Below are 20722 nucleotides of genomic sequence, written 5' to 3' on the forward strand. Positions count from 1 at the left end.
TGTGCATCCCCTAACATCTCACACTCAACATCCAAACCCAAACTACTGTCCCTCAGCAGGGCCTGGCCTTCCCCACTCTTCAGTTCTTGTCACCACTCAGATACCACCTCTTCCAGGGAGCCTGCCTGAGATTCCCACTCTGAATTTAGTTCTGTCCCCTGAAACTGCAGAGCAGACTTTTTACCTAGTCCAGCTTCCTCTCAGTTGTGTGAGGAAGATGAGGCCCCAGACAGTTAAATACTTGCTCAGAGACACACAGCTCCGTTCCCTCTAGGAAGTCACTCTCCAGCGCTCTTGCCTCTACTCCAGACTTGAGTGCCTTCGAGTGCTCTCATGGCGTGTAATCATAAACCGCCGCATGTCCATGTTGGGGTGCTTGGCCTGTCTGTAAAATCATAAGGCCCTTGAGGGACCGTCCATGGTTCTCATACACCATTGAGATCCCCGTTGTGCCTAACTGAGGACCTGTGACGCAGTCAGTGCACAATAAATATTTAATGGGTAAACGAAAGAAGGTAAAGTTGCCTGACAGATCTCCCCTGATTAGGGCCCAGCCCAGTGCAGGGCCAATGTAGACACTCACTCAGGCAATATATATCGGTTGGTTAATGATGGGGCAACTTTAAGTATCCGGCTTAGGTGCTGGGACTCCCTTCCGTGAGCAGCGGGGGGCCATGCCCGTTCTGGGCAGAGGAGTAAGATCAGGAAAGTGCTGTTTTTGGCAGCAGCAGCAGAAGGCAGGATGGTGAGGCAGGCGCTCCGGGAAGGAGGAGTGAAGGGTGGGCCTAGGGTGGCACCTTCAGGAATGGAGAGGAGGAGACAAATGGGCATCTTGAAGGGAGAAAGGACAGGGTGAGTGTGAGGTGGAGAAGGAAGGGAGGGAGAAGAAGGTGCTGCAGAGGTGGACTTTGGTGAAGATGGTGCTGCTATTAAGAAGTGGAGGGCCCTCCCTGGTGGTGCAGTGGTTAAGAATCCGCCTGCCAATGCAGGGGACACAGGTTCGAGCCCTGGTCCGGGAAGATCCCACATGCCACAGAGCAACTAAGCCCATGCGCCACAACTACTGAGCCTGCGCTCTAGAGCCCGTGAGCCACAACTACTGAGCCCGCATGCCGCAACTACTGAAGCCCGCACGCCTACAGCCCGAGCTCCGCAACAAGAGAAGCCACTGCAATGAGAAGCCTGCGCACCGCAATGAAGAGTAGCCCCCGCTCGCCGCAACTAGGGAAAGCCGCACGCAGCAACAAAGACCCAATGCAGCCAAAAATAAATAATAAATAAATAAATAAATTTATTAAAAAAAAAGAAGCCAAGCAGGGCCAGGCCTCTGTGGAGCACGTTCTGTGGAGGATGTTTGGTATCAGGACTGCTGTGTCACATGCGTGGTCTCAGCTTAATCCTCAGAATAACCCTTTCAAGTAAGTGTGGTCTTCCTGGCTGTGGGTCAGGAAACAGGCTCGAAACCATTAAATCAGTATCTGAACCTGAGTGTCTGACCTCAAAGGCTGTCCTTTCATCCCTCAGTGCCTCCCAAACGTACCAGAAGGAGACAGACTGGGAGCTAAGATTACAAACTTAAATCTGTGCTGATCCGAGGTGATGGTGGTGTATCATCATGACTCTAACAGGCCACTTATATTTCCCCTCTTAGATTAGGGGTGTCCAGAAAGTCAAGTCCATGAGTCCTTTTTCCTACCACTATCCATCTCAGAAAGAATTAAGATGTAAGAAAGGACTTCCCAATGGTTAGGGTTAAGAGGCCCCAGAATGGATGAGGCCTTCTTTGGGGGAGATTTTTTTGGGAACTGTGTTCCCTTCACGCCTCTGAGTCTAGACTTCCAGGTGGATGAGGTAACTTCTTCCAGGTCCCCTGCAGCTCTCAGGTTCAGACAGACCTCTCATCAGCCCCCCACGCTGCACTGACATTTTCTCCCTTTCCTGTGGAGCCTGCTGTTTTTTAGACCTGTTCAAGGGGTTTTTTTTAGTCACTTCAGCTGGAGCTAAATAATTGAACATAGAACCATGAAATTCTTGGTCTGGTCAGCCCAGGCCCCTCCAGAGCCAGTGGAAGGAATCCCTCTGCAACTTCTATCAAGGCTTCCACCTGGGCAGTTCTGGGATATTCTTTCAGGCTGCTGCCTGCCAGGCCCTGGGCTCGGTGCTGGACACACAGGTGAGCAAGGAGGATTCAGGCCCTTCCTTCCGGAATTTATAGGCAAGTCAGCGCACAGCCACAGTGCATGGCGGCACAGGCTCAGACAGGGACACCCAGGAGCCAGGGCGACACTTGCAGTCCTCCCGGGACATCCTAACAAAGCCCGGGGCTGGGGCCTCCCTGGTCTCCAGCACACCCAGGTTCCCTTCCACACGCTTGCTGCCGTGAATGAAGGAGGAGGATTGTTTGGTTTCGGAGTTTTTTTGGTTGTTTTCATAAAAATCCTATATTGGTTTTCAGAATCAGGGAGGAAGGAGTTTTGGATTATATGCTGTTAGGGCTGTCAGCGCAGGAGCACGGGCGTCGCCTGGGGAGTTTGCTTCCGAAGTAACATATGCCTTGTCTCCGTCCTGCCGGAAGGCGAGAACCTGCCTGTGAGCCTGTCCGGCGGAGGTGCAGGCAGCCCTGGGCCGGCCACTCAGCCTGCAGCCCCACTGCCCACCCTCTCTCTCAGAAAGAAGCCCTGCCAGGGCGGGGTGGGTGGCCTCCCAGCCGCTGTGCTGCTTGGCCCAGCCGGCGATGAGCCTCTTTGGGACGCTTTGTCTGAGCCCTGCGGGCCCCCTCCCCTCCTCTCCTGGTACTGCTTGGCTCGGGAAAGCGGGAGCTGCAAGTTCTCCCTTCTCACCACCCCTCTCTGCTCTCCATTCCCTGCCCAGGTCCGTTACCCGCCACATGCTGGGAGCCCTGGGGCTTAGGAGGACTGGGAAGGGGGAGAAGGGCGCAAGGAGGGTGGCTTTCACATTTCGGCCCCTCCTAGCTTTCCTCATCCCTGCTTTTAAAAAATAAAATAACTTGTGCCAGTGGGACTTCCCTGGTGGCGCACTGGTTAAGAATCCGCCTGCCAATGCAGGGGACACGCGTTCGATCCCTGGTCCAGTAAGATGCCACATGCTGCGGAGCAACAAAGCCCGTGCGCCACAACTACTGAAGCCCACGCACCTAGAGCCCGTGCTCCGCAACAAGAGAAGCCACCGCAATGAGAAGCCCGCGCACCGCAAGGAAGAGTAGCCCCCACTCACTGCAACTAGAGAAAGCCCGCGCACAGCAAGGAAGACCCAACGCAGCCAAAAATAAATAAATGAATAATAAAAAATAAAATGAAATAACTTTTGCCAGGCACCGTCTTAAGCATTTTATGGGCATTTCCTCGTTTGAAGTTGACCCCAGCCCAGAGGTGGGTACTCAGGTATCCCATGGAGCAGATGAGGCCACAGGCTCTCAGAGTTTGTCACCGAGTTTGGAAGCAGCAGCATGTCTGAATAGCCAGAGGGGCTCTGACTTCTGTTTTCTCTCCCCTCCTTCTGACTTTTCCCCTAGAACATGAACTCTGACCCCGTCCAGGAAGAGGGCACCTGGCCGTCAGGCCCGCCTGCAGCCCCATGTAGTAGTATTCACTGTCGTCTCCTGGTTGAATAGCTCTTCTGTGTTTCTAGCTACATGGTCCTGTTCTGAACTGCTGACACCTTATTCTTTCTCTCTCCCTCCCCCAGGACCCTGCTGGAATCTTTGAGCTGGTGGAGGTGGTCGGCAATGGAACCTACGGACAGGTGTACAAGGTGAGGCTCTGTGTGCAGCAGCGAGGCCCACTCCCATGGGCCTCCTAGGGAGTGGGCCCCAGTCTGGAGATTTGAGGGGGGCTGGGGGGAATGATAGGGGCTGGGGGCCCTGGCAAAGGGGAGGGAGGACCAGGGAGGGAGGGAGAGGAGAGGGATAAAAGTCATAAGGGAAGGAAGCAGCAAGAAGTGGGGTGTTTTTGCTGGCCTCTGCCTCTGAGTTTAGAACTAGTCCTGGGTGCGGCAGGAACAGTCTGGAGCTGGGTGGCGTATGGTACAGGGACATGGAGCAGTGGGAAGGGTATGGGGACGTGTGTGTCAGAGCTCAGAGGTGCAGTTTTGGCTTCTCCTGAGACCACAGGACTCAGGGTTGGTGGGACCTAGTGGGTGACCTTCTGCAGAGGGGAAACAGCTTTCTTGAGCTCCCCTGAGTGGCCTGCTGCAGGGCTGGAGCCCAAGCTCAGGCCCTCTGCTTTTGAGGCCGCCTCTCTCCCCCACAGAAGTGGCATTTCCTTGACCACTGACTGTGGCTTTTAGCCTGGCCAGCCCAGCCCTTTCACGTGGTCTGACCACTGGTCACACTTGACTGGGGGGAGGCAGCTGCAGCAGAGAGATGTTAAGGCAGGTGCTGCCCCAGAGCGCATACCTGGCTGCTTTGTCTCCAGATACGATGCTCAGTCTTTTCACGAGTCTCCTCTGCATCTCAGGGGCCTGCGTGTCCTGGGTCACTGGGACCACCTGCCTGTCTCTTACCCTGCTTCCCTGTAAGCTTTGGGAAGCAGGCGCCCCCCCATCCCCCCATCTCTTGCCTAGTTGTTGCCATGGAAACAGCAGCCCTGTGTTCTACTGCTTCTCTGGGCTTGGGGTCGTAAAAGACTGCTGAGGATAAAAATAATCCATGGCTGGCAATACCCCCACCCCACTCTTTCCCAGGAAGCCTTGGACTTTCATACCCAAGCCTGAGATGGCTCCTGCTAGGAATTTCAGAAGGATGGGGGGTGGGGGGGGGATGGCAGGGACACACTCTAGAAGAAGTTTCTTCCCATTAGCACTGGTGATGGCATTGACATGTCAGTCAGCCCTTCTGTGTTTCTCCGAGTTCCCTAAAATCTCAGCTCTATCTTTATTTTTTCCTGTGGACAATAATAAAAAGCCTTGGGGGGGTGGTGATTCTGGGAAAGGCCTCCTGACCAGAGGGGATGGATCAGGAAAGCACGCAGGCAGTTTGTCTTGCATAGAAGATGCTGGAGAGGCAAAGCCCTCCCAGCCTCGTCCCCCAGCTCCCTCCAGCTCCGTCTGAGGATGGAGAGGTATCTTTTACTCCACATGCTAACTTTCAAACTGGGACGTCTAAGCCAGAGAGCCTGGAGCAGAGCACAAGGGTCTCTTACTCATCCCTCTTGAGCATTTCAGGGGAGGAGACCCTTCATCTTTATCCAGCGTAGCACTTGGAATCCAGCCTCGGTGGTTTTCCTGTAGCCCTCTGTCTATGACCAACCCATAAACTGAGGTGTCTAGCCACCGTGAGGGGCACTTTGTAAGACAGAAAACAGCCAAAAGTTGTGGCCTCTCCCAAATTAAGCCCTTCCTGAGCGTAGACCCTGATCCCTCCACGCCTGGCTCTCTGTCCTGCAGGGTCGGCATGTCAAGACCGGGCAGCTGGCTGCCATCAAGGTCATGGATGTCACGGAGGTAGGGAGCTGTGTGGGGCAGAGGGAGGGTCAGAGCATTGAGAAGGGGGCTGTGGGGGGGCTCTCAGGGCTCACCTCCCCGGATTCACCTAGGATGAGGAGGAAGAGATCAAACAGGAGATCAACATGTTGAAAAAATACTCTCACCACCGCAACATCGCCACCTACTACGGGGCCTTCATCAAGAAGAGCCCCCCGGGGAACGACGACCAGCTCTGGGTGAGAAGCGCCCCTGGCCTGCCCACCTGCCCCTCCCCCAGTTAGTCCATCCATTCTCCCGCCTTTGTGCACAGCTCCTGGGAAAGCAACACATTAAAATATTTGTGGGTGTCGGCAAGACCCGAACCCCTCCCGGCAGTGCACAAGACTTTGTGGACGATTACTCAGCCACAGCTTGCTGTAGCTCTTTTGGGCCTCCCCCAAATTCCCTCCTGGCCAAGAACATTCCTAAGAGTCATCGCCCTCCCTAGCCTGGGCACTGGTGCCAGCTGATTCCCCAGCCTCACCCTTTCTGGTGCTCAGCCCAGCACAGAGGAGAGGGCAGAAGGGAGCACAGCCATGGCTGCAGGGCTGGAGCTCATGCCAGGTCCCCCCTCCCAGCGGTTGCCAGACAAGTACTTATTGAGCACCCTCTATGTACCCTGCACAGATAGTCATGACTTGTGGTCCCTGCCTCCAAGGCACTTAGTCTTTTTTGGGGAGACACACACACACACACACACATAGAAAGGTGAGTAACACGTCAGGTAGTGTGTAGTGGGTGATCATTGAGGGCTAGAAGCTGAGCGCTAGTGACCAGGTGCCCCGCTGTGGACCTGATGGACACCATCCTCCCCTCCCCCTGTGCTCTGCTGTGGGAGTTGGAGGCCCCAGATGCGGGCCGTATGCAAATTACCTCTAGTGTGCACACAAATGTATGTATCCCAGCCAACATTTTTTTTTTACGTTAGATGCGGCTTTTAGAAAATGTACAGTGAAAACATTTGGACAGGCATACTGATCCCCAGGGACTTTTTTGGCCGCTGCCTCTGGGTCCCTAGAGGAGACCAGCTGGGAGCTCTTCTCATCTCCCTGCCTTGGCCCTGCCTGTTTGCGGAGTTTCTGCCGAAGTCTCACAGGTTCCCTCCTGCAGTTCTTTGGTAGCCCCATGCACTGTTTTGTCTCTAGCAGACCTGGGGACTTCTGACTCTTAGCCCCTTTCTTCTCTCTCGGTCAGGGATTGGCCAACTTTTTCTGTGAAGGGCCAGCTAGTAAATATCTGGGGCTCTGTGGGTCATAAAGTTTCCAACAACTACTCAACTCAGCCATAGATAATGCATACATGGGAATAGGAGTGTCACTGGATTCCCAAAGATCTTTATGTAAGACACTAAGGTTTGAATTTCATCTGGTTCTTCATTTGATTTTTTTAAAAATTAAAAAAATTGTTTTGGCCGTGGCATGTGGGATCTTAGTTCCCTGACCAGGGATCAAACTCACGCCCCCTGCAGTAGAAGCATGGAGTGTTAACCACTGGACCACCAGGGAAGTCCCCTTTCTTTGATTTTTTATTCCAACCATTTAAAAATGTAAAAACCACGCTTAGCTTCCTGGCCATAGACTGCCGACCCCTGCTCCAGAGGAGTGGTTCTTAACCGTTTTGGGTTTATGGATCCCAGTGAGGATCTGATGAAAGCTTTGGATCCTTCCCCAAGGAAAATGCACAAACCCACATCATTTTGTCTACAATTTTAGGGATTCCTTGGGCTCCTACTCAGGACCCAGACCACCTCCCTCAGCCCACCTGCCTTGTCTTTCCCAGCTGTGTCCCCTTCCGTTTTCTTCCCTAATCTCAACAAGTTCTGTAGCCTTTATGAGGGGTCTCACGGCCCCTGCTCTCCAGCTCATACCAGTTCTGGCCCCAAGGACTCCAGTCCTCCTCCAGGGGCCTGGCAGGGGAAGGAGGCCTTGCCTGACAGATGCTTTTCCTTCCGGTGCCTCCCTGGGACCATAGCTGGTGATGGAGTTCTGTGGTGCTGGTTCTGTGACAGACCTGGTGAAGAACACGAAAGGGAACGCCCTGAAGGAGGACTGTATCGCCTACATCTGCAGGGAGATTCTCCGGGTGAGTGCCAGGGCCCTCCCCGCCGCCTCCTCCTGGGCCAGCCCCTGTGGAGCGTCTCCCTGGATGTGGACCCTCCCCGCATGCATGGGGAAGGAGACGGAACTGTGCCCTCTTGAAGGAGCAGAGGGCCTGATGCTGGTGGGGGTGAAGGCTGAGTGCCAACCTTGGAGAACACTCAGAGGAAATGGGCGCCTCTGTTTCCCAGCACTGCCCCTTCTCCACCTGCAACCCTGCAGCTGGATTCTCCAGAGCCACCACTCTGAGGAAGCTCCCCGCAAAGTTCAGCCTGTACTTGGGCTCCTGGGTGGAGAGGGGCAGCTCCCTCAGCCCAGCCCAGACCAGACTGATGCCTCGCCCTCCCCTCGGCTCACATCCTTGTCCTCTAACACCAAGGCTACTTCCCCCTCTCCTGCCGCAGGGTCTGGCCCATCTCCACGCCCACAAGGTGATCCACCGAGACATCAAGGGGCAGAATGTGCTGCTGACAGAGAATGCCGAGGTCAAGCTAGGTACGCCGACGCCTTCTGACCTCCAGCACGGAATGAGCCCCTTTATTCATTCCCTCCAGTGGCTCAAGTCCAAACTGCCCATGGGCTGGGAGGTTTGCTCCTCTCCTTCTGCTGAAAATCACCCAAGAACTTGTCTTGCCTGCTCCCTGTTAGGTCCCAGGTGCTGTGCAGGCCCCTCTGGGGAGATGGGATTGTTTGGCTCCTTCTGCCTGGAATGCTGTCCCTTGGTCCTTTCACCTTGGTTTTTCCCCCAGACGCAGGAAGACTAAGTCAGGGTCTTTGGGATGTTGATGGGGTGAAGAGATGGCTGGGAGTGGCCAGGTAGGACTCGCGGACGCCAGCACAGACGAGGGAGCAGACGTGGTGCTCCATCACAGCCTCTCCCTCTGTCCTCCCAGTGGATTTCGGGGTGAGCGCGCAGCTGGACCGCACCGTGGGCAGGCGGAACACTTTCATCGGGACCCCCTACTGGATGGCCCCCGAGGTCATCGCTTGTGATGAGAACCCTGATGCCACCTACGATTACAGGGTACGGAGCAGAGAGTAGGCACGTGGAGGCAGCCAAGGGCAGGAAGGAGGTGGGGGCAGTGGGTGGATTGAAAATAGGGGGAGCTTGAGCAGGTTGGGGGGCAAAATGACGACCTAGGGTCGTGTTAGCAGTGAGAGGTTGAGGAACGTTTTGTGGTCGGGAAAGTATGGATGGGGAGGGTGGGGGAGCTGGAGGACAGCGCATGTTGGAGCACAGGGGACTCCGGAAGGGCGTGGACCAGGAAGAGTGGTCGGGAACGTTCACCTGTCCCTCTTTTCTTGCCTCCACAGAGTGACATTTGGTCTTTAGGAATCACAGCCATCGAGATGGCAGAGGGAGCCCCCCGTAAGTGCAGAGCCTGGGAGAGAAGGGAGGGCCCAGAAAGAGCTATAGGGAGGAGGTGGGTTGCGGGAGGCCTGTGGCGAGAAGGACTCCAGGCTCTTGGCCGGGCGGGAGGGGCTGATTGCGTCTCTTCCGTGCGCCAGCTCTGTGTGACATGCACCCCATGCGAGCCCTCTTCCTCATCCCCCGGAACCCGCCACCCAGGCTCAAGTCCAAGAAATGGTAGGTCTCTGGGGGGTTGGCGTCTAGGAAGGAGGCCCTCGGACAAGGCCTCCACCCCACCCCCTGCAGCCAGGCTTGGGTCTGCACCAGAGCAGAGGGGGCGGGCGGGGGCGTCACTGCAGCTGGGGAGCCAGGAGCCTGGTGTTGGGATACGGGGGAGACAGGAGGGAAGTCAGGGTGGATCCCCCCTTCCTCCTGGAATCACCCCCCTTCCGAGGGGGCCCTCCCAGTGTGAGCCACCATCGTTTCCAGGTCTAAGAAGTTCATCGACTTCATTGACACGTGTCTCATCAAGACTTACCTGAGCCGCCCACCGACGGAGCAGCTGCTCAAGTTCCCGTTCATCCGCGACCAGCCCACCGAGCGGCAGGTCCGCATCCAGCTCAAGGACCACATTGACCGATCCCGGAAGAAACGAGGCGAGAAAGGTCAGTGGGCAGGGGGAGGTGGCGGGTCTGGGATACACACAGCCCCTGCTCCTCTTCACCAGCCCTGGCTCCTCCTGGCTCCCCTTCAGGCCGCCTTCCAGCCCCAGCTCTCCCTGTCCAAGGAGATCTCCTTTCCCAAACTTCCAACCCCAGAGGGGTTTTTCCTCTGTCACCACCTGATTTAAGTCCGCCTTCCACGTGAGGGCTCGTGCTGAGCATGTGCATGTGTGAGTGCATGTACACCTCCCACCACATCCCGCCCACGGTGGGGTCTAATCCCGCATCTGCGTCCAGGCCCAAACCTGAGACCCACCATCACCCCATTGCTCCAAGGAGGCGGGTGGGGACACAGGAGCGTGGCCATCCAGACAGACCTTATTGGTTATCCCCATCTAAGGTTTCCCTAGCCCAGGGTGGGGTCTGGGGCACTGGGTGAAGAAACAGCAGTGATCTCCCCCCCTGCAGAGGAGACAGAATATGAGTACAGTGGCAGCGAAGAGGAAGACGACAGCCATGGAGAGGAAGGAGAGCCAAGGTGGGCTTGGCAGGCGGAGGTTGGGGACCATCGCTTACCGTCTGCGGGGACAACAGTGGTCCTTGGCTTGGGGATTCAGCGTGGGGGTGGTGGGCACAGACAGGTAGACGCATAAGATGGAATCCCTGGGTGCTGAGATGGAACGGAACGAACGAATGAGCAAGAGGTGTGCGAGGGGGACTCAGGGCTGCAGGCTGGGATGTTAAAGGAATCGGGGCCTGAAAGGGGGCAGAGGGAGGGCAGGTCTGTGGTCACCCGGGAGTGACCAGAGGCAGACCGTCTGGTCTGGTCGGGTGAAGCACCCATTTAGGGCTCCCAGGGATGAGGGTGGCCTCTGACCCCGATCCTCCATGTGCGGTCCTGACCCAGCTCCATCATGAATGTGCCGGGGGAGTCGACCCTCCGCCGGGAATTCCTCCGGCTCCAGCAGGAGAACAAGAGCAACTCGGAGGCTTTAAAGCAGCAGCAGCAGCTGCAGCAGCAGCAACAGCGAGACCCAGAGGCGCACATCAAGCACCTGCTGCACCAGCGGCAGCGGCGCATCGAGGAGCAGAAGGAAGAGCGGCGGCGGGTTGAGGAGGTGGGGTTGGGGCGGGGCTCGGCGTTGAAGGGGCGGGGCACTAGAGGGGCCGAGGTTGTTGAGGGGGCGGGGCACTAGAGGGGCGGAGGGTGTTGAGGGGGCGGGGCACGTAGAGGGGCAGAGGGTATTGAGGGGGCGGGGTCCTCCCGGAAGGGCCTCCTGACTAGGTTACTGGTCCTACCCCTGGTCCCCCTAGGGCAGCAGGGAAAAGAGGGAGTGACAGGGGCCTTCCCAGCCTCTTGCTCTCAGATTTGTATAGAAGGGCTCTGTCCTCTGTTAGGCGTACCCGCCAGCCCTATGTGGGTGGTTGTGCCATCAGCGTCCCTTCAGAGCAGAGATTTTTCTGAAAAGCCACACTGTCCCCCCTCCTTGTTTCTGCACGTAAACCTCCACTCCGGGTTTGTCTGCTCCTTTACCTTCAGTCCAGGGGAGCTGGGGGTCTGTGTACGAACACTTCAGTGCCCTGGGCATCAGTCTCCCCTGCAGCTGCCCCCTTTGAACGTGAAGAAGATCCTTCTAAAGACCCTCCTTTTACTTTTGGTTTTTTGGGCTTAGATTTGCTTTGTACAGGCTTGTCAATCGCACTAATTGGAGGTGGGTGGGAGAAATTCATTTTAATTTATAGAGAATCTTATTTATTTTTGAGAATCTCATTTTTAAATAGGGGCAGTTTTTTAAATCACCAACTTAAAAAATACTTTGTATCTGTATGCATATATATTTAAATGTATTTATTTTGGACAGGGCATGGTGGGGAAGAAGAGGTGTATAGATTGGTTAAAATTTTGCCTTAAATGATGGGTTTTTTGTTGAAACAATTACATGATTCCAGAGTTCATGGAGAGCTGAACTTAATTTAAAAGTTATCTAAGCAATAGGAGATAGATGGAAGCATCCACACTGCCCATGTACTAATCCCCAAAGTGGGCCCCTATCTTTGTTGAAAAAAAGAATAATTTGCAGAAAACCTAGTAAAAATTCTTCTTAATAAATACTTTATTCAGGTAGCAGAGTAACCAAAAATTGTGTCTACCAAGATGTTTCCTGAAGCAGGCCTGCTGGATCCTTAGGGCTTGTGGTCTTTCTTTCTTTCTTTCCTTTCTTCCTTTCCCTTCCCTTCCCTTCCCTTCCCTTCCCTCCCTCCCTTTCTTTTTCTTTCTTCCTTTTTCTTTCTTCCTTCCTTCCTTTTCTTCCTTCCTTCCTTTTCTTTCTTTCTTTCTTTCTTTTTCTTTTTCTTTCTTTCTTTCTTTCCTTCCTTCCTTCCTTTCTTTTCTTTCTTTTTTTTAGCAGAAAGATTGTGAAAGTTATTAAGTGAATGTGACCTGGGCTAGTAGTGATGTAGCCCAGGTCACATTCACTTAAGGATGCCGACCAGGTCCCTAAGTTGCTTCTCTGTGCATGGGAACCTGGTGCCCTCTGGTGGCTGAGGGCTAGCACTACGGCCCACTCCCTTTGGGCTTTTGGGCCGAGATTCGAGAGGCCAGGAGTGGGGCTGGGGGGCGGGGAGGTTGTTGTTGGCTTTAGGTTCTGTTTGTTTGGTGGAGGAGTGGATAGGAGACAGTTTTATGCAGTTCGGCCCGCCCAAGGGCAGCAGTCAACCTCTCAGCGGCTGTGGTCCAAAGCCCACAGCCACCTTAGACAGAAGTTTCTCGCAAGCCAAGCCCCCGTGGGCTCTTATGTGAGGGTAGGTAGGTTTGTAGAAACAAGTTGAAGCCACGCTCTCTCACCTCCATCCCCAGTGAGATGGAGACCAGCCCGCACTGTCCAGTAGGGATCCGCTTTCCAGACGCGGGCTGGGGTGGGTCCGCCTTCTGGGGCTGCGCGTCCCGGTGTCTGGTGCAGCCCTTAAGGCCACACGTCTCTGCACCCACAGCAGCAGCGGCGGGAGCGGGAGCAGCGGAAGCTGCAGGAGAAGGAGCAGCAGCGGCGGCTGGAGGACATGCAGGCCCTGCGGCGGGAGGAGGAGCGGCGGCAGGCGGAGCGGGAGCAGGTACGGCGCCCCGCCCCTCGCGCACACCGGACACGCCCCTTCCCGCCGGGCCGCCCCTCCTGCTCCCGCTGCCTGCCTGCCCTGCTCCCCCGTCCCCTTCCCCCTTCTTCCCCTACCCCGAGATTCCTCCTATCTTTTCCAGCTTCACTCTTTCTCTCTGTTTTCTCCCACCCTTCAACCCCCCACCCTGGCTCCCTGCCCTCCTCCTGTCTCTGTGCCTTCATTCCCATCTCTTTGCCCCACCCCTGCCCCCTGCCCCCTGCCCCTTCCCTCATGGGGCCTGCACCCCGGCTTCCTCCTCATTCCCTGCCCTCTGCGGGGCTCATCCCACCCCCACCCCGGCTTCTCTATTACTCTACCCCGCCTCCTCCTCATCCTCACCCCACTGACCCCGTCCGCCAACTCCTCCGCCGCCGCCGCCGCCCCCCTCTGCCTCTCCCTCTGTCCCTGCCCTTTGCCCCCCACCCCGCCCCCCAGGAGTATATCCGTCACAGGCTAGAGGAGGAGCAGCGACAGCTCGAGATCCTTCAGCAACAGCTGCTCCAGGAACAGGCCCTACTGCTGGTAACGGGGTCCCCAGCTTCCTCGGGGAAGATGCGTACTCAGAGTGTCTCTGCTGGAATGGGATGGGAACCCTTCAGGGGAAGGGATTCACCCAAGCATCGAGGGAAGACATCGCGTCTCTAGGCAGTTGGAGAAAAGGAAGGGCATGCCTGCTCTAGCTTCCAGGGCTGCACCCTGCTGAGCCCTCTCTCCCTACCCTTGGGCCCAGGAATACAAGCGGAAGCAGCTGGAGGAGCAGCGGCAGTCGGAGCGCCTGCAGAGGCAGCTGCAGCAGGAGCACGCCTACCTCAAGTCCCTGCAGCAGCAGCAGCAAGTCCTGCCCGGGGACAGGAAGCCCCTGTACCATTACGGTCGGGGCATTAACCCTGCCGACAAACCGGCCTGGGCCCGAGAGGTACTCACTGCCTCCTTTGCTGCCTGAGACTCCCTCCGCCTGGGGCCTGATAGCTGCAAGCATGGTCCTTCCGCACAGGCGGGCGCTGGGCAGGGGAAAGGGGCACGCAGTGCAAGCGGAGGGCTGCAGAGGTCTGGACCTCGATTTTGAGAACAGGACAAAAGTTGTCCTGCTTGGCATCCTCTTGCATCACAGGTAGAAGAGAGAACGAGGATGAACAAGCAGCAGAACTCTCCCTTGGCCAAGACCAAGCCAGGCAGCACAGGGCCTGAGCCCCCCGTCCCCCAGGCCTCCCCTGGGCCCCCAGGACCCCTTTCCCAAACTCCTCCTATGCAGAGGCCGGTGGAGCCCCAGGAGGGACCACACAAGGTGAGTCTCTCCCTGTTCCTGTCTTAGCACGCAGACGCAGGGGGCCTCACGCAGCACAGCTACATCTCGCGTACACACATGCACACGCCCTTAGCCAGGGATCACAGATCTTAGGATACGTGGGCAGAGACAGGCGGCTGCACACATCTGTTTCTGTGTCTTACCTGTTCTTGGGCTCTAGGAGCCCCTTTCAATGGGTAATTGGAAGCTAGAGGCTTGACTTGCCCCTTCCTCCCAGCCCAGGCCCCAGCTCCCAGGTGGGGACGTGCCACAGAGCAGGCAGCCCACCCTCCCTGGTCTCTCCCCGCAGAGCCTGGTGGCACACCGGGTCCCACTGAAGCCATATGCAGCGCCTGTACCCCGATCCCAGTCCCTGCAGGACCAGCCCACCCGAAACCTGGCTGCCTTCCCAGCCTCACACGACCCCGACCCCGCCGTGCCCGCACCCACTGCCACGCCTAGTGCCCGAGGAGCCGTCATCCGCCAGAACTCAGACCCCACTTCCGAAGGGCCTGGCCCCAGCCCGAACCCCCCAGCCTGGGTCCGGCCTGATAATGAGGCCCCTCCCAAGGTAAGGACAGCCCTGCTGAGCCGGAAAAGGGCAGAGAAATAGTAAGGGAGGGGAACGGAGGTCGAGTGGGCAGCAGGCGAGGTGGACATGGGTTCGGGGTTGGAAGGGAACAGAAGGGCGAGGCGTCTAGCACGGCGCGTCCCGCAGGTGTTACCCAATGTCTGGTGGGCGGGCCGCCACCCGAGTGTGTCCCGGTGATTCCATGGTGCATGTGGGAGTGGAAGAGTGCCCAGGGTGTTTGGGGAGCACCAGGGGCCAGACTTTCTGGGTCAGATCCCAGCTCTGCTGTTTCCCAGCTTCGTGACCTTAGACAAATCCATTAGCTTCCCCGACCTCAGTCTGCTTCTCCATAAAGGTGGGGAGAGCCCCTTCCACGGTCTCCATGAGGACAAGTGTCCGCCAGGCGCCCAGCACAGAGCACTGACTCCTTTCTTCTCTCCTCAGGTGCCTCAGAGGACCTCATCTATCGCCACTGCCCTTAACACCAGTGGGGCTGGAGGGTCCCGGCCAGCCCAGGCTGTCCGTGCCAGGTAACCCCTGGGTGCGGGCGGGCGGCAGCCCAGGGAGCGGCGTGGGGGGCGGAGGGGAGTTTGCCAGGTTACCCACCTAGGGGTGGGCAAGCCCCGACCCAGTCACCTCAGCCCCCTCCCTGCCCCCGCCCCCGGCACCCCTGTGCTCCCTCCACAGACCTCGCAGCAACTCCGCCTGGCAAATCTATCTGCAAAGGCGGGCAGAGCGGGGCAACCCCAAGCCTCCAGGGCCCCCCGCTCAGCCCCCTGGCCCGCCCAACGCTTGTAGGTAATGGAGTTGTCCCCCCACTACTCACTCCCACCCTCACTTCTGCCATCTGCTTCCCCCTGGTGATGGCTCGCTTTGCGGTGCAGCTCAGCATCCCCAGGCGGGGACATCCATCTCCCTGACCCTGCCTCTGCCCCTCCCACAGTAACCCTGACCTCAGGAGGAGTGACCCTGGCTGGGAGTGCTCGGACAGCGTCCTCCCCGCCTCTCACGGGCGCCTCCCCCAGGCTGGCTCACTGGAGCGGAACCGGGTGGGAGGTATGTGAGCCGGGCGTCACAGCAGCCTCGTCGGGGTGGACCCTGCCTTTGGCTGCTCTCGACTGGGGGGGGGTGCCGGGTGGGGACCAGGCTGGGCTCGAGGCCACCCCCTGTGCCGGTGTCAGTGACCTTCCTCCCCCAACCCCGCCACCTCTAGCCTCCTCCAAACTGGACAGCTCCCCCGTGCTCTCCCCTGGGAACAAAGCCAAGCCCGATGACCACCGCTCGCGGCCAGGCCGGCCCGCAGTAAGTCATCGGGTGGCACCTCCGGCCCTGCCTTCTCCCGGTTTGGGGCTTTGGGGCTGATGTGGAGCCTCTTGAGCCCCAGGGAGCTGGGTTCCAGGGTCAGGGCCTTCATTAACCTGTGACTGGAGGGTCTGTGGGCTAACAGGGGAGCGCTTCTCAGTTACTAACCTTTCTTAACCTCTCTCCTGCCTCTTCCTGGCTGCCCTTCTTCCCCCACGGCCCCTCCCAGAGCTATAAGCGAGCCATTGGTGAGGTTAGTGAGCAGGGGCCTGCTGGCGGGAGCCCCTCCTGTTGCCCTGCCCTCCTCTGGCCTCCTTTGTACCACCGCCTCTCCCCTCATGCAGCTCCTCCCCTGCAGGATTTTGTATTGCTGAAAGAGCGGACCCTGGACGAGGCCCCCCGGCCTCCCAAGAAGGCCATGGACTACTCGTCATCCAGCGAGGAGGTGGAGAGCAGCGAGGACGACGAGGAGGAGAGCAACGGCGAACCGTCAGAGGGGAGCAGAGATACCCCTGGGGGCCGGTATGGGGCATCCTGGGGGCGGGGGAGTTGCAGCAAGCTTGAGGGAAAGTGGTTCCCTTTTCCCAGAGATGGGTCCCCAGCTATCACTGCTGGTCAGTTCTTCCTCGCCTTCCCTAGAGGACGGGGTACAGGGCTGGGGGCTGGTGTCCCCAGCTCTCTCTCACTGTCCTGTCAGTTGGGGGGCCTCTTCAGGTGCCTCTGTGCGGCCAGCCCTCCCCGAGTACTGGGCAGGGGGCAAGGGCTGCCGGGTGAGGGCTGAGTGCGTCGTGTTCCAACAGACACTGAAGGCACCAGTCCTCCGGCTCTTGTCTGCTCCCTGTGGCTCTCGGGTGGCACTTGGGTGGCAGGCAGGGCCTGGAGGGCCTCCTGACCTTCTTCTCTCCCATAGCAGCGATGGAGACACAGACAGCGTCAGCACCATGGTGGTCCATGACGTGGAGGAGATAGCCGGGACCCAGACCCCTTATGGGGGTGGCACCATGGTGGTCCAGCGCGTGAGTGGGCCCCCCCGTTCTTCCCCAGCCTGCCATGCACCTCATTGGCCGCAGCACTGGCCCCCTTCTCTCTGTTCCTTTAGACCCCTGAAGAGGAGCGAAGCCTGCTGCATGCTGATAGCAACGGTTACACGAACCTGCCAGATGTGGTCCAACCCAGCCACTCGCCCACCGAGAGCAGCAAAGGTCAAAGCCCCCCCTTGAAGGATGGAGGCAGTGATGTAAGTCAGTGAAGGTGGCTCCACAGGGCGAGAAGAGATCACTGGCCGTGGGCAGGAGACCCAGGGGTGCTGGGGACGCTGCGGTCAGCAGGGTGGAGCCCCGGGGAGCTGGTTGGGCAGGGTACAACAGGAGGGGGAGGGCAAGGGCTGGGGTCTGGTGTGTCTGCCTCACTGCCGCCCCCACCCCGCAGTACCAGTCTCGTGGGCTGGTAAAGGCCCCTGGCAAGAGCTCGTTCACGATGTTTGTGGACCTGGGGATCTACCAGCCTGGAGGCAGTGGGGACACCATCCCCATCACAGGTGAGATGAGAGATCTGGAGATGGGCACGGGTGGGCCTCTGATGACTGGGCTTCACAAAGCGGTCACGGCCTCCCCTGTGGCCTGAACCTGCCCTGGCACCAAGGGGCCCCCTTGACTCAAGAGAAAAGATGCTCAGTGTTGGCCCAGGGACTCGCATGACAGAACGAGGACTCTGCCAGTCCTTCTGGCCCTGTTTAAACTCCTCCAGGTGCCTCCTCCGTTCTCCAGTCTTTCCCTTTCGTTCTGAGTATTCTGGGGTGTGAAGTAAAGAGAGACGGGGTGAGAGGGCTGCAGCCCACTGCCTGTTCCTCTCGTCCTTCTGGCAGCCCTGGTGGGTGGAGAGGGCAGTCGGCTCGATCAGCTGCAGTATGACGTGAGGAAAGGCTCTGTGGTCAACGTGAACCCCACCAACACCCGGGCCCACAGCGAAACCCCCGAGATTCGGAAGTACAAGAAGCGGTTCAATTCCGAGATCCTCTGTGCGGCCCTTTGGGGTAAGCCAGGACCGGGAAGGAAAAGAGGGGCCTGGTGTGCCGCCATGCTCCTGGTCAGGCGAGGGCCTGGCTCTGCCTCTGATCTGCCCAAGGGCTCCTATTGCAGGGGTCAACCTGCTGGTGGGCACGGAGAACGGGCTGATGTTGCTGGACCGAAGTGGGCAGGGCAAGGTGTATGGACTCATCGGGCGGCGACGCTTCCAGCAAATGGATGTGCTGGAGGGACTCAACTTGCTCATCACCATCTCAGGTGTGTGTGGAGGGCAGGGCCGGGAGGAGGGCTCAGCCCCTGGGCCCTCCGTCACCACCTTCAGTCTGGGAGGAGGGCAGCCTTGGTCCAGGAGCTGGAAGGTGGGGCCGCACTTTCTCACCCCTCGTGGTTCGCACACGAAGGACGGTGGGGAGGCAGAAGCTGGACCTCCGATGAGGGGTGTGTGTGTGTCTGTCCCTCAGGGAAAAGGAACAAACTGCGGGTATATTATTTGTCCTGGCTCCGGAACAAGATCCTGCACAATGACCCAGAAGTGGAGAAGAAGCAGGGCTGGACCACTGTGGGGGACATGGAGGGCTGCGGGCACTACCGTGTTGGTGAGGAGGTCATGACACAGTGGCCGGGGCACATTTGTTTATGAGAAGAGAAAGAAACAGGGGCCTGGGCTAAGAAAGCCTTGTAGCCAGAGATGGGGGGCACACAGTTGGGGGTACAGACAGACCTGTGGGAGGGGCTGCAGCCCAAGAAGGGAAGTTCCTGCATCCCTCTTCTTTCCTGCCCCCAGTGAAATATGAACGCATCAAATTCCTGGTCATTGCCCTGAAGAACTCTGTGGAGGTGTATGCTTGGGCCCCCAAACCTTACCACAAATTCATGGCTTTCAAGGTAACCCCAGCCTCAGCCCCCAACACTGTTCCGAGGTCTGGCTCCTCCACCCGCGTCCCCTGAGCTCTTCTGTCCTCCATAGTCCTTTGCTGACCTCCCACACCGCCCTCTGCTGGTGGACCTGACGGTAGAGGAGGGACAGAGGCTCAAGGTCATCTATGGCTCCAGCGCCGGCTTCCATGCTGTGGATGTCGACTCGGGGAACAGCTATGACATCTACATCCCTGTGCACGTAAGCTTGGCAGGGCTGCAGACAGACTGGGGCCACCAGTCTGTGCCCTAGACTCGTGGCCTCCAGCCCACCTTCTCCTCCCCAGATCCAGAGCCAGATCACGCCCCATGCCATCATCTTCCTCCCCAACACGGATGGCATGGAGATGCTGCTGTGCTACGAGGACGAGGGCGTCTATGTCAACACGTATGGGCGGATCATTAAGGACGTGGTGCTGCAGTGGGGCGAGATGCCCACCTCTGTCGGTGAGTGAGGTGCCCGCCCTCCAAGCCTGTGTCCCCGACCGAGCTGGGTTGCAGCCCACTCACTGCCCCTCCACTCCCTTCCCCCCCAGCCTATATCTGCTCCAACCAGATCATGGGCTGGGGTGAGAAAGCCATTGAGATCCGCTCCGTGGAGACGGGCCACCTTGACGGGGTCTTCATGCACAAACGAGCCCAGAGGCTCAAGTTCCTGTGTGAGCGAAACGACAAGGTGGGAATGACAAGGGGCCCAGGCTCCTGCACTGGGTGGGCCCCCAGGACCTGGGCCCCTGGGCAGAGCTGGGAGAGGGGTGGTTCTGGGTCTTCCTGAAAGGAGGTCTCCAGGGAGCGCACTGTTTGGTCACAGCTTGCCCTTCCCTCGTGTTCCCTCTCTGAGAACTCTCCAGATTCCTTCACCCGGGAGGTCTGCCTGCTGCCCACTTCCCCAGGTGTTCCCGCCTTTCGGAGGGTATGGGGGGCACTCTAAGGGACTCCATTCTGCAGTTTCTCGCTCTCTCTTTTCCCTTCTCCCAGTTAATTGAGACGCTCCCCCCACCCCACATCCCTTGGTGACTTCTGCTCCTACCCCACCCAGGTGTTTTTTGCCTCAGTCCGCTCCGGGGGCAGCAGCCAAGTTTACTTCATGACCCTGAACCGTAACTGCATCATGAACTGGTGACGGGGCCCTGGACGGGGCTGTCCCACGTGGACCAGCTCTCCCCCCCAACACCCAGACTTCCCGGGCCGCCCTTCTTTTCCCTCCCTGGGCTTTGCTTTTACTGGTTTGATTCACTGGAGCCTGCTGGGAACGTGACCTCTGACCCCTGATGCTTTTGTGATCACGTGACCATCCTCTTCCCCAACATGTTCTCTCCCCAAAACTGTGCCTGTCCCAACTTCTGGGGAGAGGCACAGCTTCCCCTTACCAGGAATTGAGTGGGCCTAGCCCCACCCCCCCCTTTCTCCACTTGAGAGTGCTTGGGGCTTGGACCCCATACCCCACTGCTGCTGACTCGGCAGGGCCCTGGGCCCCTTTATTTGCACGTCAGGGGAGCCGGCTCCCCCCTTGAATGTACCAGACCCTGGGGGGGGTCACTGGGCCCTAGGTTTTAGGGGGGTCACCAGCCACTCCAGGGGCAGGGACCATTTCCTCATTTTCTGAAAGCACTTTAATGATTCCCCTCCCCCCAAACCCCAGGGAATGGAGGGGGGACCCCGCCAGCCAAAACATTTACCCCTTTCCAACCCCCGTCTCTTCTAGCCTCTGCCCTTCCCTGGTGGAGGGAGGGAGCAGGGAGCTCTCACCCTCCATACCCCCTTGCTTGCATCTGTATATAGTGTGAGCAGCAAGTAGCCCCGGCCCCTCCCTGCCCCCACCACTCCTCAATGTAGTGGCCTTGGAGATCTCCGTTTGTTAATAAAGACAATTCAACCAGCTCCC

General features: G+C 58.1%; 1 protein-coding gene across 8 annotated transcripts in view; it reads left to right on the plus strand.

Annotated features, from left to right (window-relative positions):
• Positions 1-20718, plus strand: part of MINK1 (misshapen like kinase 1) — a 50315-nt gene extending 29597 nt beyond the window's left edge. Inside the window, exons 2-33 of one of the 8 annotated variants that reach the window (XM_061174831.1) lie at positions 3066-3389; positions 3706-3771; positions 5404-5460; positions 5553-5678; positions 7453-7563; positions 7982-8072; positions 8471-8601; positions 8892-8946; positions 9087-9165; positions 9418-9593; positions 10059-10128; positions 10498-10708; positions 12582-12698; positions 13471-13656; positions 13852-14025; positions 14336-14596; positions 15041-15126; positions 15284-15394; positions 15540-15652; positions 15810-15898; positions 16257-16420; positions 16809-16914; positions 16998-17135; positions 17327-17435; positions 17763-17930; positions 18037-18180; positions 18384-18518; positions 18707-18807; positions 18890-19039; positions 19125-19284; positions 19374-19513; positions 19877-20718. In XM_061174831.1, coding sequence (XP_061030814.1) covers positions 3351-3389; positions 3706-3771; positions 5404-5460; positions 5553-5678; positions 7453-7563; positions 7982-8072; positions 8471-8601; positions 8892-8946; positions 9087-9165; positions 9418-9593; positions 10059-10128; positions 10498-10708; positions 12582-12698; positions 13471-13656; positions 13852-14025; positions 14336-14596; positions 15041-15126; positions 15284-15394; positions 15540-15652; positions 15810-15898; positions 16257-16420; positions 16809-16914; positions 16998-17135; positions 17327-17435; positions 17763-17930; positions 18037-18180; positions 18384-18518; positions 18707-18807; positions 18890-19039; positions 19125-19284; positions 19374-19513; positions 19877-19960 — 3948 coding nt within the window. In that variant the 5' untranslated portion in view covers positions 3066-3350 and the 3' untranslated portion in view covers positions 19961-20718. The remainder of the gene's footprint in view (positions 1-3065; positions 3390-3705; positions 3772-5403; positions 5461-5552; positions 5679-7452; positions 7564-7981; positions 8073-8470; positions 8602-8891; positions 8947-9086; positions 9166-9417; positions 9594-10058; positions 10129-10497; positions 10709-12581; positions 12699-13470; positions 13657-13851; positions 14026-14335; positions 14597-15040; positions 15127-15283; positions 15395-15539; positions 15653-15809; positions 15899-16256; positions 16421-16808; positions 16915-16997; positions 17136-17326; positions 17436-17762; positions 17931-18036; positions 18181-18383; positions 18519-18706; positions 18808-18889; positions 19040-19124; positions 19285-19373; positions 19514-19876) is intronic. The other 7 variants (XM_061174828.1, XM_061174832.1, XM_061174833.1 and 4 more) reach the window with 7 other exon arrangements.
• The last annotated feature ends 4 nt before the right edge of the window (positions 20719-20722 follow it).

The sequence above is a fragment of the Eubalaena glacialis genome, chromosome 19, assembly GCF_028564815.1.
Source record: "Eubalaena glacialis isolate mEubGla1 chromosome 19, mEubGla1.1.hap2.+ XY, whole genome shotgun sequence".
Lineage (NCBI taxonomy): Eukaryota > Metazoa > Chordata > Mammalia > Artiodactyla > Balaenidae > Eubalaena > Eubalaena glacialis.